Here is a 15831-nt window from a genome sequence, read left to right as displayed (position 1 = left end):
TATTTTGAATCTAACAAAATGTAATATTTATTTTATGAACTAATAAAACTCATCAAATTTTACAGTTTTTACATTTTATAGTTTATTAAATATTTATTCATTTTTTTTAAATTTTATTCATTTTAATTGTTTCTTAATGTTACGTTGTTTTATTTAAGTTTAACTCACTTCACTGTATTTTTTTTTATTCTTTTCTCAATTTTAAATTATTTTCAACTTTTTGTTGTTTTGTGTGAATCAACGGCTATCCATTATAAAAAATATCTCACATTTTATAAAAGTTGCGCATCCTCTGTCACTAACGTCATCACACTAACGTGTGGCAATTTTTTTGTTTAACGGTCTGCTAAATAATAAATAAATTAATTAATTCATAGTTAAATAATGTCGGCGTCCAATCGCAGAAAACATGTTCCAGTTTCTTACGTACAAATTGATGGATTGGTGAGTTTCTATTTGATTCCAAAGCGAGGGTTACATTCCAGAAGATGGTGGATGGGGTTGAGACTGACAATGTTGGGTCTGACATCTGACCAATTGGCTGAGTTGTTTTATTGGCTGATTAGCTTTTATTGTATTAAATTAATTAAATCGTCGATGGATAGTAAAAGGTTTTGAAGTTTTGGGTTTTTATATTGTGAATATAATATTATGTTAGCTAATGTATGGCTGAATAGGAATATTTTGTTAGCAGGTTGTGAACGTTATGTTGGCTGATTAGGATATTGGGTGGCTGGTTAAATTCAAATATTATGGTGGCTAGAAGAGATTTCTAGTAATTTTATTTTTTCAAAAGAAATATGAGAAAATGAATGTTAAGTCCCATATGTAGATATCTATACTCTATAGTAATAATTTCCAAACTTACATGCTGGTAGCTAGCTATATTTTAAATATAATTGTGTATTAAAACAATTTTTTCATATTTAACTTCAAATTCGAGAGGTTGTCTAATCTTTCACTGTTAAATGACATGCAAATTAAAAAACAAAACAAAGGTAAAGATTGTAGAAGCGTGTGTGTTTTCTACATTGATGTATGCATGTGAGGCTTGGATGTTGAAGAAAAGAGACAAAGACAAACTGGAAGCATTCGAGATGCACTGTTATAGAAAGTTGCTGGGAATCAGTTGGAGACAAAAGATAAGAAACGATGCCATAAGAAAACAACTTGGAAGACAAAAAACTGTGTATGAAAGTGTCAAGGAAAGAAAGCTGGGTATCTTTGGGCACATCTGCAGAATGACAGACGACAGACTGATCAAAAAAGTACTGATGAGAAAGAGGGACTGGAAGAAGAAAGTTGGAAGACCTGTGAGGAAGTGGATGGATGATATCACGGAATGGACGGGGGTTGGAACATTGAGCTCAATGAAGATGGTGAGGGAAAGAAAAGGATTTTGGAGAGATAGAAGAATACCATCGGCCTCAACGGTTCCTTAAGGGATTACAGAGGATCATTGAATGAATGAATGAATGAAATTAAATTTTAGTGCATGCTGGTTAACATTACACTTCTTACAGGTTGTGTTGAAAATGATTAAGCACTGCCAAGAAGAAGGAACTGGTGGAAATGATTTGGTTCAGGGAGTGCTGCTCGGATTGGTGGAGAACAACAGACTTGAGGTGACAAATTGTTTTCCATTTCCAAGACATGCTGATGATGAAGAATTTGATGAAGGTGACTAATTTACTTCATTGGTATAATGTGGTGTTGTTATGTTTTCTTCATTCAAATCTTTAAACAAAAAAATTTATTTAAAAAAGCTTTTCCAACATGTGATTAAATTTAAGATTTGTATCAAAGGAACCTCAGCCACTTGTCAGAACACTTAATATTGTTGCTGTTATTATTATTACAGTTGGGCTTCAGTATAACAAATTTGATGGTTCCGGGAAAAAACTCGTAATCATTTATTTTAATAACAGAAAGTAATAATACATGTTATAATTGTAAAAAAAATAAAATTCTAAAAGTGAAATTTGTTTTTGGTTCCATGCAACGATTCCATTGAAATTAACTGAGGCAGAATTTGCAAAAATTACTAAAATACTAGAACAAAAAACAATAAACATGTTTGTTTTAAAATTGAGAAATTTTTTTTGTTTTATAAAAGCAGTTTTATATGTAAAATTTCAAGGGGCCTGAAAAAGTTTGTTAAATAGAGATTTTCGTTGTATAGAAGTTTGCTATAAGACTGTATTATTATTATTATTATTGTTATTACTATCTGTATATTTTTCAATATTACATTTTGATTGTTTGGCTAATGATTGTTCAACAAACTCAACATGAGTAGATGATACGCTGTACCACAAGTAATTGATGAAAACATAGTTGGTATGTTTGGTTCGCTATCATCCTGTTTTTCCAGATTATCCAAATAGCGTGCCAAAAAATTATTATTTTTCAAAATCTATGATCATCCCCACATTTTTCATGAATGGACTATGGGTTTAAAAATCAGTGAAGTAATCACAAACTAAGCTTAAATCCACTTTACTTTTATTTTTATTATTTTTGTAGATTTTTTTGTTTGCTTTGTTAAAATCATTTGCAGTGTGGATTGATTATATTTTGCTTTTATTAATAAAAATTAACGATTTTTCCATTTTGTTTTCAGTGCTGTATCAGCTGGAGATGATGAAGAATCTTCGTCATGTTAATATTGATCATTTGCATGTTGGATGGTACCAAAGTACCTTATTTGGAACCTACTTAAACAAAGCCCTTCTTGATTCTCAATTTAACTATCAACATAGCATTGATGAGTCAATTGTACTTGTTTATGGTAAGCTTTTTTTTGTTTGATCATATTTAATAGATTTTTTTACAAAATTTGTACACGAATAATAATGCATAGTTTCCATTTGTACAATTGAATGTTACCTCAAAGAGTTTTTAAAAATTGGTTATGCATTGTAGGATCTAACCACATGTTAAACATTTATTTTTAAAAATTATTAAGTTTGTTTATTCTGACAAATATGAATTTTTATTTGTATCCAAATTGAAACATTGCATTAAATTTGTTTACCTTTACGTTGAATTTTGTTTTCAAAGGTCAAATTTTCTCACGTTATTTTGATAGAAAATGTTTAAAATTTAAAATTTTATTTCAAATTGTGGTTCAATATTATTCGAATTAACGAAAACAGGGTAAAATTAGTTGGAATAGTTGTAATTGAATGACTATTTTAAAATGGGTCATGTGGAATAATTATGCAGTTATTATTTTTGAACTGAGGCAGTCAGAGGCGCCAACTTTATCAAATTATTGGGGGGGCAAAATAATTTAAGAATACGTTTGCAAACTTTTCTATAATAATTTAGTTTGTGTACCATTCTTCAATAAATTTACAATTATACAAGGAACATTGTGTGAAATATTAATTAAAAAATTTATCATCAAAACTGCAATTCGACAAAACGGCATAAAGATTGCAAAATTTTAAAATTTAATAAAACTACAAGAAATCTGAAAATTTGGAATCTTATAAACGCATATTGTTTATAAATCCAAAAAGCAAAATGTTACTTCTTTCTATTAATTTTATTCACAATAGTATTTGTAAAAATTGAGTGTTTTTCTAAGAATCATACTTAAACATATTTACATATAAAAAGTACTTTTTCTCTGATCATTTCTTTGAATAAATTCGTTAATAATTGAATCCAAGTCCATTTCGTTTGCCACATCTTTGTGAAAATGAAGAAGAGATACAGAATTGAGTCGTTTTTGACCCATTGTCGATCTTAGATATGTTTTTAACCTTCTCAGCCCAGAGAATGATCACTCAGCGGTGGCGGAAGTCGTAGGAATGGTAACAAAAATGTTTAAAAACTTGACTAATTCCGAAAGAAGTTCAATTAGATGTGACTGCTTTTTCAAATAATTGATGATATCGTTTATACTTTCAAGGGATTGATCTGCTTCTTTTAAAATTTGCAGCAGCATCTCTCGTTGCACAATCAAGCGGTCTGGATCTATGTCCTCTTCATAAAATTTGAGAATCTTAGATTTGTTTGTATCGTCACCTAGCAAAAACTGCTCGATTTCCAAAATGAATTTGAATGATTTGCTCTCAAATCTCGTATCCAGGGCTTTTAAAATCGCATCAATAATCTCCACATATTGCGATTGATATATCTCCTTAAGAGAAAGATTATTTTGTGGTTCTGGCAAATCATTAGTTTCGAATCGTTTTGGAATTTTTCGTTTTCTCTGCTGTCTAAGTTCCCCTTGTTCTACCTCGGCAGGTTTATCAGAAATTACTTTCTGCCAAAATTCAGAAAAATCTTTTTGGCAAAAACTGAGACTAGCTTTTAATGTTGCAATCATCCGATGCGCTTCTTCAAATTGCAAGGATTTTTTTTGTAACATTGTGTTAACCGTATCTATGTATCCAAATAATTTTGTTAATATTATCAAAGTAAAATAAAAATCGAACTTTTCCATCAGCCTTAAAAATCCGGAAGCTTTTGCACCAGAATCTGATGAATCATTTTCAGCCATATCGGTAAAGAAATCTATTAATTTTGAGTAGTTTGATAAAAGAGACGACAGAGAGACATATTTGATTCTCCATCGGGTTGGACAAAGAGGTCGGAGGCCTGTACAAACATCAGATTTTAAATTGTGAAATATAGCCAATCATTTAGGCGAGTCCCTTACAAAGTTGATGATGTCTTTAACCATATTTAATGCATCCCTGCAAATAGGAAAATTTTTGATTGCATCCTGAGCTACCAAATTTAATGAATGAGCCAAACAATAAATAAATAATGCTTCTTTTTCGTCCTCAACAATTCTAGCTTGAACACCACGTTTGTCACCAGCCATGTTTCTAGCACCGTCATAACACTGTCCTCTACTGTGGTAAGTTAAATCTGAGAAGAACATCTTTGATCACCGAATACAAAGCAGCTGAGGTTGTAGATTCCACTCCGTAAAATCCGACAAACATCTCTTCTGCTTCTAATGGATTCTTTGTAAATCTTAGACAAAAAGCAAATTGCTCCTTGCGAGATATATCTGCCGTCTTATCACATATAATAGCATAAAAACCCGCTATTTTAACTAATGAAATTATTTTCTTAAGAGTATGGCTCAGAAGATCAAGAATTTCGTTTTGTATACCATGGCTACACCAAGTATATGATTCAGATTTTAGCCACAATTGCAGTTCCTCAGAATCTTCACCTCTTAACTTAAGTAAATTTACAAAATTACTTGCGTCATCGTCGTGACCACGTATTGCAAGACCTTGTGACGCTAAGAACAACAGAGAAGAAAAAATCTTTTTCAGGCACTTTCGATTATTCAATAATATATTATTATTATAATAAAAAGTGTTTACATTTGAGGATAACCTGTCATATCTAATACAAATTAAACTATATAATCACCTGTGCAACAACGTTAACTGATAACTTCATGGTATGAGATACGGCTTCTTTGTGGCATTGTGATCTTTCGTGCAATTTAAATTTTTCCAACCCCTTCTTCCAATTATTAAAACCCGTTTCAATGAAAGCGGTTTCTTTTGTAGAAGAAAACGGCAGACCCATTGTGAAAAATATTTCTCGACACGTGGAACAAAGAACAATATCTTTTTCTGAATCATACAGAATCCAGGGAAAGTTATTGGTCCAAGTTGGAACAAAACGACGTTTTGTAATTGTAGTCGTAAATCTATCAGAAGTAACAGTAGTGGATGTGCCTTCTACTATTAAATCTGTATCCGCTACTGTGGTGTTTTCTTGGATAATTGAGTCTTCTGAAACCGTTCCAGTCCCGGATGTTTGGCTGGCAGTTTTATCAAAAACTTATCCATTTTTATTTTTTCAAACTTGTTCTAATAAAATAAAATTTAGGAAATAAATTCAATCAAATTCATTCAACTTAATTTAATGCAGTTTATATTTATATAAAGCTTTTTAATTAAATTTTATTAAAAACACTTACTTTTACCGGTTAACAAATAAAAGCGTACGAAACAACGTGATGACAATTTTAAATTTAAATCGATTTTAACGTTTTGTTGCTATGGTAACACGACGAAACGCTGCAAAAAATTGTTTAAAAGTTGGCTACTGATTGAACGCTTTACTTATTTAAGACTAACGCTCAAAAAAAGTTTACTGTAAATAAACACGAATTTTGATTAAAAATAAAAATGAAAAGTTTTTGAAAACTGAATTTTCAAGTCAAAATTATTGGGGGGGCAAAAAGTGCTTTGCCCCCCCTAAGTTGGCGCCTATGGAGGCAGTAATCATTTTGTTAATGTTCTATCATTTTGTGCTGTCCTATCATGCTCTGTTGTAGGTATTGTGACCGATTCTTAAAAAAAAAATAAATGAAATTTTCTGAAATGAAACTAAAAAACATCAAAAGGTTTTGTAATGAAACTAAAAAACAACAAAAGGTTTTGTTATAATGTAGACTCTTTTGCTTAATTTTGACACCATTTAGCTGAATTATTTCCATCATAAATTTAATACTTATATTTTTGCTGGTTGCTCTAAACTTAACTGGTTAACAAGCAAAAAGCACAGATCTATTCAGTCCTATCTTTCAGAATGATGAAAAAATAATTTTATAACCCGCTGCTCATTGCTTATGTACTCTAGGTCAGCTGCGTCTGTAGTGCTGTAATATGACATAAGTTTTCAGGTGCTCAAATTTGGAAAATGTAGCAACTGAGGAGGTTTATTTAGAAATTTTTCAATTTGTTTTATCTTGATGAAATTAAATTTAAAATAAAACAGATCCTATCAGGACGTCCAAAGGTCTGCTGGCATTAAAAGCTCTCAGACTGACGCCCTCCATGATGCAGTTGTACAGAGATGGAGATTTCACTCCAGATACGTCAGTTACTTATTTCAGCAGTTTCTGCAGCTTATTGCTTGCATGAAATAAATTGCCAAGTGATTATTATCATTAAATGTCTATGTTTTTGTTATTGAAGCATAAAGAACAATGAACTTAGTTTTGAGACAATGTTCGAGGAGGTGCCTGTAGTTATCACCAATTCTCATCTTGTAAAATTCTTGCTGTGTGAAATTGAGGAGGCCATGCCCCAGGACAATAAATACTCCTTCCTTGACCTGTCATCCAGGTTTCTAACATAGTTTACATTGTATTTCATTCTTTATTTCATTCTTCAAATTTTAAATGTGCTTTTTTTATTATAAACTGAACCTCTGTTAAAATTTAAATTATTTTGATCGAACTCGTGTTTGTTTATCACTATGATAATAATTATATTAATTTTTAGCACAAATAGCTTTATCTATACGTAATTTTAGTTGATATATAAATCATGGCCAATCTCATTCATTTATAATTAAAACTTGTATCATACAACAGAAAATGTAGAAGTTTTGGCCTTTTGAAAATTAAGCTTTGCTGTTCTCTAGAATAGCATTCAAAATTAGTCACTAACCAGTAAACAAATGTAAAAATTATTGGCCATTTATCTGGTAGGGCTAAGCAAATGACTGAAGAATAAAATGGATGTAGAGAGTAATCATAAAGAAATTTGATAGATGGAAGATATCAGAAAGTAGGAAGAGTGCATTGAGGATTTGAAAGTCATTAAAATAAGATAAGCACTATGTAAAACTAGAGTTGAGATAGTACTGAGCTGAGCAATGTCTAAATGAAACTAGGAGTGACTTCTGTTGATGTGCAAATGTGAGTCATTGGATTGGCGTTAAAAAGAAGAAAAAACTTAGTGTGATTTTATGTTGAGGTTGCATAGGATTATGTAGTGTTGAATTTCAATATTTAGTCTTACTGATTATTTTATTTGGGCCTATAGCAACTGAGGAATTTTGCAGTTTTACGGCGTCTTAGCACTGATAGGTTATCTTTATGCCTTTTGGTCTTTGTTGTGAATTTTTGAAGAGCGGGGCAATTGGATGTTGTTGAAAATGTTTATTTTCTCAAGGTATGTTTGACATTCTATTAATTCAGTAAAAAAAGAGGCTATGTAGAAATAAAATGCAGAGATGACGGTGCAAATGAATATCTTGTTTGAATGACGAATGTATTTAACTACAAAGTTGTAAAAAAATAAATAGGGTTTGACTGAATGTTGGAGTTTGTTGCATGTTAACAATGTTCACAAAATGGTTGAAAAAGGTATTGTTAATCTCGCTGGTAAAATTCATTTGGGCAAGATCAGTTTAAACAAGCTCGGTTGTTGGTTAGAAAAACGTGGATAATCGATTTGATCATGTAATATATTTTAGATACATCATAGACTTGGTGTAATTTGATGTGATAATTGCTCAAAAAATATTTTAGTTTGAAATTTAGCTTTGTTAAAATTCATTTACGAACAACAGATAACTGGTTTCTTTTCATTGCATTCATGTTCACTCCATGACATTTAATTTCGTAGCTCATTTCTGGAGAAGAATTTAAGATTGCTGATAGATTCAGTTGATGATTTAGCTCAAGATTCAAACAAGTTTTTCAACTATCAGCGAACATTAGCCAAGCAAAACCTTGCGAAGCAAGTATACATTAACAAAAGGGTTTGTTTATTCTTATTTAATTATTAATTTTTGTTCATTCGATTGACTGTGATGACAAATTATAAGAAATTTGATTTTATTCAACACAAATTATATAGCTGTGTCGTCGTCATTAAGCTAGGCACAGAAATATGAAAATGTTATAAAACAACTGCGCTGTCAAAGGCTCTTTTGAATAAAATATTTTTTTGCAAAATAATTTTCATTAAATTGTAGCAATTTGTTGGGATTTGTACAAGATGCATCAACAAATATTACAGATCACCATATTTATACGAATTCCGAATAATTGATCCACTATTCTGCCTAATGCCAAATATAAAAAACCCACAATTTAGGAAAAACTTGTGTTTTTTTTATTATGAAAATTAAGTTATTGAGACATATAATAGGCGATTCGTGTTTATCCTAAAATTCTTAATGGAGATTATATTCAAATTTAGTTGTTTCAGCGGCTCTGATGGCCAAAATAAATTTTTCCACTAATAAACAATTATTTTTCTAGAATCCCAAAAAATGTGATTGGTTAATCGAAGATTGCAATATTCGGCTTTTAAAAATGGCGAAGCCGAATGTCAAATTTTGACCGGATATCCGAACATTCAGTGTGTCAAATAAATATGCTGTGTTAACTAATACAAGTAGATGCAATTTTCTGAATTGGTAGTTATTTTATGTGGAGGTGGGTGATTACCATCAAGTTTTTGATTAAGGTTTTTTGAGTGCATCAAATATAGAGATGTGTGTGTGTGTGTGCGTGTTCGTGTTCGCTCCTTCCACGACAATTTGCTCCTTCCACGACAATATGAGAGCAAGCGTGATTGAAAATGGAGAACATTCTCCGGAATTTGAGGTTGGTAATGGTACCAAGCAGGGATGCGTCATGGCCCCGTTGTTGTTCAACATTTACTTCTCCCTGGTGCTGAAGATTGCTTTTCAAAACTGTTGCGAAGGCATACCAATATGCTATCGCCTGGATGGTAATTTTTTTAACATCAGACGTCAACAAGCAAAGTCAATGACGAAGACGGTCATTGTTCGCGACCTCCTCTTTGCCGACGATTGTGCTCTAGTTGCACATTCACAGAGCGAAGTTCAATCTCTTTTCAATCGTTTTCATGCGGCAGCTAAAAGATTTGGACTCAAAGCTACCCAATCTCATCTGATTCAGCGGCCACAGTATCAGCAGACGGCTTGCAGTTGAATGCTGTCAATAGATTTTGTTATATCACAGCCAGACTCGCAAAGGCTGATGCTGTATTTGGGGGATTGAGTAGACGTCTCTGAAGGGAGCATGGAGCACTCTAACCCTACCAAAATTGCAGTTTACAAAGCAGTTGTACTGACTACTCTGCTATATGGTTGTGAAACATGGACGACTTATCGTCGCCACATACGAAAGCTCGATCAATTCCAATGAAATGTCTTCGAGCTATTGCCCACATCAAATGGGAAGATAGAGTGTCAAATGTCATGGTATTGGAGAGATGTGGTACAATGGGTATAAAAGCAATGCTGCTCCAGGCCCAGTTTCGGTGGTCAGGGCACGTTGTCCGCATGCCAGATGCAAGAATTCCAAAACAGGTCTTCTTTGGACAGCTGGCCTCGGGTGCTCGTCTTGCAAGTGGCCCGGTTCGTAGATATTAGGACGGTCTGAAGGAAAATTTGAAGAAGTGTGGACTTGACCTAAAAACATTCTGCTCTGAAGCCCAGCAGCGTACGAATTGGAGATCGAACTCACAGGCGGCGGTTTCTGCCTTTGAACAGGCACGAATCACAGCTCTGGTTGACAAAAGGAAGCGGCGAAAACAGGTGGTCCAGGATGGAAGCGGCGCAGGAGTGTGGGTCTGTGGAATATGTGATCGTCGATGTTTGTCTAGAATTGGACTTTTTATCCACATGAAGTCACATCAATGACCCAGTTCTTCGCTCACGAAGATGCAGTCCATGTGTGTGGATGTGGGTGCGTGTCTAAACGAATTGTTGAGTTAGATAACTTACTGTTTTATTAGTATTTTCAATGTTTAGATGTTTAGTTAAAGTTACCCTAAATGATTTCACCACCCACTTTCGTTGAAATTAAATTGTAGCGTGACGGTTACTAAACTATTTAGAATAGTGGTGATAAATGCGACCGTTACCTCACTCTACCTATCATGAGTAAATACAATGAGCGAGTCACTTTGAAAGGGGCTGAATATAACGGAAACAGAGAAAAATTAAGTTCTTGTAAATTGTGTGGAAGGGCTTTCAGTGCAATACTGCTAATAAACAATTCCAATGAATATCATTATGTATGGTATTCTAAAATCCATGAGGTTTTGAATTTTTCAACGACCCTATTGTGTAACGGTATTAACTCGTTTCTAGGTTAACGAACTTCCGTTGCTGGCCGTTACACACACACACACACATATTTATATATATATATATATATATATATATATATATATATATATATATATATATATATATTTTATTTATTTATTCATTTGTTTAGCAACAAGAAAACAAGTCGCGCCAGGATAGAAATGAACCTCCTCTACCAGACGATGACATCAATAAGATGTTCAAACCACCTCCAATGCCATCAAGATTGGATTCTTTGTTGTTGACTGCTCAGATTGGCACCTACACAAATCAGATATCCGACTTAGCCAACCAAAACTTGGGGAAGTTATTCATTGTTGACCATTTACACGAGGATATTGCAGGTGCCATACATTAAAGTCAATCAACATGACGATAACTGAAGTCAAGATAACTATAATTCATAAGTCAATAATTGAATTTTTATGAAGGTTTTTGATAATAGTTATGGATGTGATTTTATATAATTCGAAAGCCATATATTGGTATCGAATAAATTCGTTATGTTATAAATAAATTAAAATTTGGCTAACGGTTTTCATTGTTTTTTAATTCTTCAAAAACATATTTAGTTTTTGTGGCACTGCGTCTTTCATGTTAGGAACACTTTTGTTTTTCTTTATCACCTTCAGCAATGCGTTCACGTTTATGATTCTTTGAATCTGACAATAGAACGATCGCACGTGAGATTAATTCATGAAGCGGCTTGAAAAGTAAGTTAAGTTATGCTGTTGGAAACCTCCTCGTTTAGACGAAAGATAGACGTCTGAGACAATTCTAAAGCCAAGTAACTTCATTGTCATTGCATTATTGTAAATGATTTGAAATTAATTTGTTGCTTGCCATTAATTTATTAATGTTACAGGAGTTCGTAGACATATCTTCGTAACGTCAACGTAATAATCGATAATGCGAGCAAAGCAACATGAATAAAGCGTTAGAATGTGTCAGGAGGCTTGGATGTGCAGCGCACGATTTAAATTTAGATCTGTGATTATGTGATATGTTATTTATTAAAGAGACTTATCACACAAGCCTTTAAAAATCAAATTATTTTATTTAGTTTCTGAAACTAAGCGTAATCTTAAGTTATTTAGATATGGAGTTTCCTTGTGCGAATTATAATGATTGGAATGTGCATGTTGCATTTGCTTCCCGTACAGCTTATAATCAAAATAATGGAGATCGGACAAATCCGGCGATATAATTTCATATTGCGTATTTCGAACCGTCATTTAAGCTGTTGTATTTTTCATTTAAATGTCAGACGTGTGCCCAAACGGCAGAAGTGTCGTATATCGCGCTGTTATTGCACGATGGCATGTTTTGAAAACTCAAACTTATATGAAAGTCTGCCAAGCTCGTATGATGCAGCGGTTGCGCTTGCATACGCAATGTGTTTGTGCTTCGTGTGGTGTGGGTACCTTTGTACCTTTGTAGCACGAAGGTGAAATTATAAGTAATAGAATAACACTGCACGAAAGTTTAGGAGAAATATTTTTTATTCCATATATGTATGATTACTATTACAAAAACTTGCCGGCATGCGTAAACAGATGGCTTAGTGTTGGGAACTTTAATATATGCATATAGAAATTCCTATCAACAATTCTACACAACCGTACATTATTTCTTGGTTTTATAAATCAGTTAGCTTTCAAAGAGATTCTGGTAGGATTTCTTTTATGATAAATTATGTGTAGGTATACGGAAAAATGAAAACCAATCAGTAGCGGATATAGCGGAAGGCTGGGGAAGTTCCCCGTTGTTTTAATTATATATATATATATATATATATATATATATATATATATATATATATATTGTGAACGATGTTGTTATTGAGTTGAACGATGTTATTAAGTCAATAAAATTATTCTTTAGGTACACTAGTGAACGTTTGGTGAATTGGTTTGCCTCCGGTAAACTTAAACTTTTTTACCTTTTTCAAATTTTGCCCCCTTCCCCGTCAACGTTGTCTAGATCCGCAACTGAAATCAATAATACAAATTGTGCAAAACGTGAAATTTAAAATGTTAAAATTTCATATTATTTGTGCCATATAATTAGAATAAGATTTGTGCCTTTAACATTCATAGTTTTTGGATTTATTATGTAAATATATATATATATATATATATATATATATATATATATATATATATATACACGCACATATATAAATACACATACATGCATGCATACCCTTGTATAAGAAGATAGTATACGAAATGTGAATACAAATATCTTCTAATTATATACAAGTACGTTGAGTATGACGTAGGCGCTCGTGTGTTGTCGGATTAGTTGGTTCGCTTGGTCATTGTAATTGTAATTGTAATATAACTTGTGATTCTGAAATTTTAAATTGGTTTGTGTTTGTCTTGTTTTGTGCAGCTCAGCAGCTCAGTTAATTTTTTAAATTTAATTTCCCTGTCGTTCGGTTGTTCTGACCTGATTTGATGGCAAGCCAGTCTACTGGTATCCAACAGTTGTTGGCCGCAGAAAAAAAATCGGCCGAAAAAGTTGCTGAAGCCAGGAAAAGTGAGTTGAAAATTAATTGGTGAATTAATTATTAAATTAAAAAAAGTACTAGTAACAAAAAACTAGTACCTAACTAATTGGTTGTAGTCTAGTACTAGAATGTTAGAATTTTTTTTAGACTGGCTAGGCTAGAGAAGCTTAAAACTTAAAAATTAATTAATAATATTAAAATTAAATTTAAAATATTATAAAAGCTAAAAATTTTTCAATTCAAGATGGCTTTTTTTATTTTTTGATTATTATGTCTCCTGTTTTGCATTAACCTTGAATTAATTAATCTTTAGTCATTTAGTTGTTTTAACTTTTGTGATCACTTTTAACTAAAATTTTGATTCATAATTAGATCTTAGGCTCTATCTAAGTAAGGATAAGCTGTTCTTGTGAATAAAATGAAATAAATTGTACAATTTCATGATTTGATGTTTGACAGATCACTGCTCGTCATTGTTATTTATGTCATATGATTTTACATTAGCATTTAAAAAAATATATCTTAACTAAATTTTATTTAAATAGCTTATTTTATTAATATTAATTTAAAAGACAAACACTAAATTGAATTAATATTAATGTCCTGGTTATGTAGAAATATTTATTTTTTTTTAATCAAAGCTAAGCCTTTTGAGTTTTTTTTTAAGATATCATCCAGTTTGTTATAAAAATTGTTTTGTGGGATTGATCTAGTTACTGAATGAAGTATTTGCTCAAGTTCCATTCATACATACTGCATACTATAATTTATAAATTTAATTTGAGTTATAAAACAAAAATAGAAAAATAGGTAGCTCAAGTTACTCTATGAAATTACATTTTATATGTAATTGAAGTGTTGACTGCTACATCTTTTTTTTAATATTACTGATTCTTGTCTATCTTGGTTTTCTTCTTATCTCTGTAATCGTTTTTCTTCTGTTGTTCTCAATAATTCTACTTCTAACTCTTCTACTCTTACTTTCGGGGTACCTCAGGGTTCTATCCTTGGCCCTCTTCTATTTATACTCTATACTTCTGAACTACCTCGTATTATTAATAACTTTTCTTTCTCTAGTCAACTATATGCTGATGATTCTTACTTTTATACTTCTTTTCCTCCATCTAATCTCAATAGTGTTCTTCATAACCTATTTCTATGTCTTCCTTCAATTATCGCTTGGTCTGACTCTATGTGTCTTAAACTTAATCCTTCTAAGTTTGAATTAATTTGTTTTAATAAATCTATACACTCTATTACTATTCCTCCTATTATCTTACCTGATTCTAAAACTCTTGATGTCCCTCATATGTTTGGTAGTCTAGATTTTATCTTTGATTCTACTATGCCTCTCTCTTCTCAGATTAATAGTGTTGCTAGAAGCTCTTACTTTCATCTACATAGAATAAAAAAACTTATGCCTTTTCTTGATGGTCCTACTCTTCTCCTTCTTGTTACTTTGTTAGTCTTATATTGGATTGATTATTGTAACTCACTCTACTATGGTCTTCCTGACTCTATACTCTATCCTTTAAGTTGCTCATGCCTCTTTCTTTTCTCATATATCTCCATATCTTGTTCTCTTGCACTGGCTACCTATAAAATAAAGAATAATTTTTAAAATTTGCACGTTTATGTATAAGTCTCAATCTAAATTACTTCCTAAGTATTTATCAGATATATTAATTGAACCTGAATGCCCCGGTTTACGATCGTCTTCTTGTTCTCGCTTCTTAACTCGTGTTAAACACTCTTTTGCCATATCTGCTTTTGCTTTCTCTGGTCCTTTTCTCTGGAACTCTCTACCTACTTTTCTGACTTCTTCTCCATCACTTGCAAAGTTCAGAGCGGATCTCAAGACCCATCTGTTTTCAAAATTCATTGAGGAGCGCTGTTGAACATCGCGGAAATAGCGCTTTATAAGCTAATTGATTGATTGCATGCATTTATGCTTATTTGACACCAACAATGAAAACTAACTGTTATCTAAATTATTTCTTTTTTATTTCAGGAAAAGCCAAAAGGTTAAAACAAGCCAAAGAGGAAGCCCAACAAGAAATTGAACTCTACAGACAAGAATGTGAACAGAATTATAAAAAAATTGAAGAACAAGTCAGTTGTTAAAATTGTTTATTTTAAAAAATATTTAATATTGTTCCATTTGAAGTCATTTTGCATATATTTGAGATGTTTATTTGTTCAGATAATAGGAAGTAGAGGAGACATGCAGATGCAGATAGATAAAAAAACTGTGGTGATGATTGAAGAAATCAATAAAAGTGTGCAGGCCAACAAGGAGAAGGCCATCCAGAAGTTGTTGCTGCTCGTTTGTGATATCAAACCTGAGCTACACGTCAACTACAGGGGATAGATGGCTTTTAAAAATCACCAAAATTCGT

The 15831-nt window shown here is 32.1% G+C and overlaps 2 protein-coding genes across 2 annotated transcripts; both read left to right on the top strand.

Moving 5' to 3' along the window:
* Positions 1 to 384: 384 nt before the first annotated feature.
* HELRODRAFT_64886 (hypothetical protein) lies at positions 385 to 11275 on the top strand (the record flags this gene model as incomplete). The annotated part of the gene is made up of 7 exons (XM_009017231.1): positions 385 to 444; positions 1524 to 1680; positions 2624 to 2791; positions 6772 to 6871; positions 6972 to 7121; positions 8412 to 8547; positions 11048 to 11275. 7 exons carry the CDS (start codon positions 385 to 387, stop codon positions 11273 to 11275), a joined length of 999 nt encoding a protein of 332 aa, XP_009015479.1.
* A 4360-nt stretch (positions 11276 to 15635) lies between these two features.
* Positions 15636 to 15803, top strand: HELRODRAFT_64807 (hypothetical protein; the record flags this gene model as incomplete). The annotated part of the gene is made up of 1 exon (XM_009017230.1): positions 15636 to 15803. A coding segment is annotated over one exon (168 nt), but the record flags the coding sequence as incomplete, so codon positions are not given.
* Between the last annotated feature and the right edge of the window lie 28 nt (positions 15804 to 15831).

Source organism: Helobdella robusta (assembly GCF_000326865.2).
Source record: "Helobdella robusta unplaced genomic scaffold HELROscaffold_2, whole genome shotgun sequence".
Lineage (NCBI taxonomy): Eukaryota > Metazoa > Annelida > Clitellata > Rhynchobdellida > Glossiphoniidae > Helobdella > Helobdella robusta.
The sequence above is the reverse complement of the archived record's forward strand: the minus strand, read 5'-3'. Positions and strand labels throughout refer to the sequence as shown.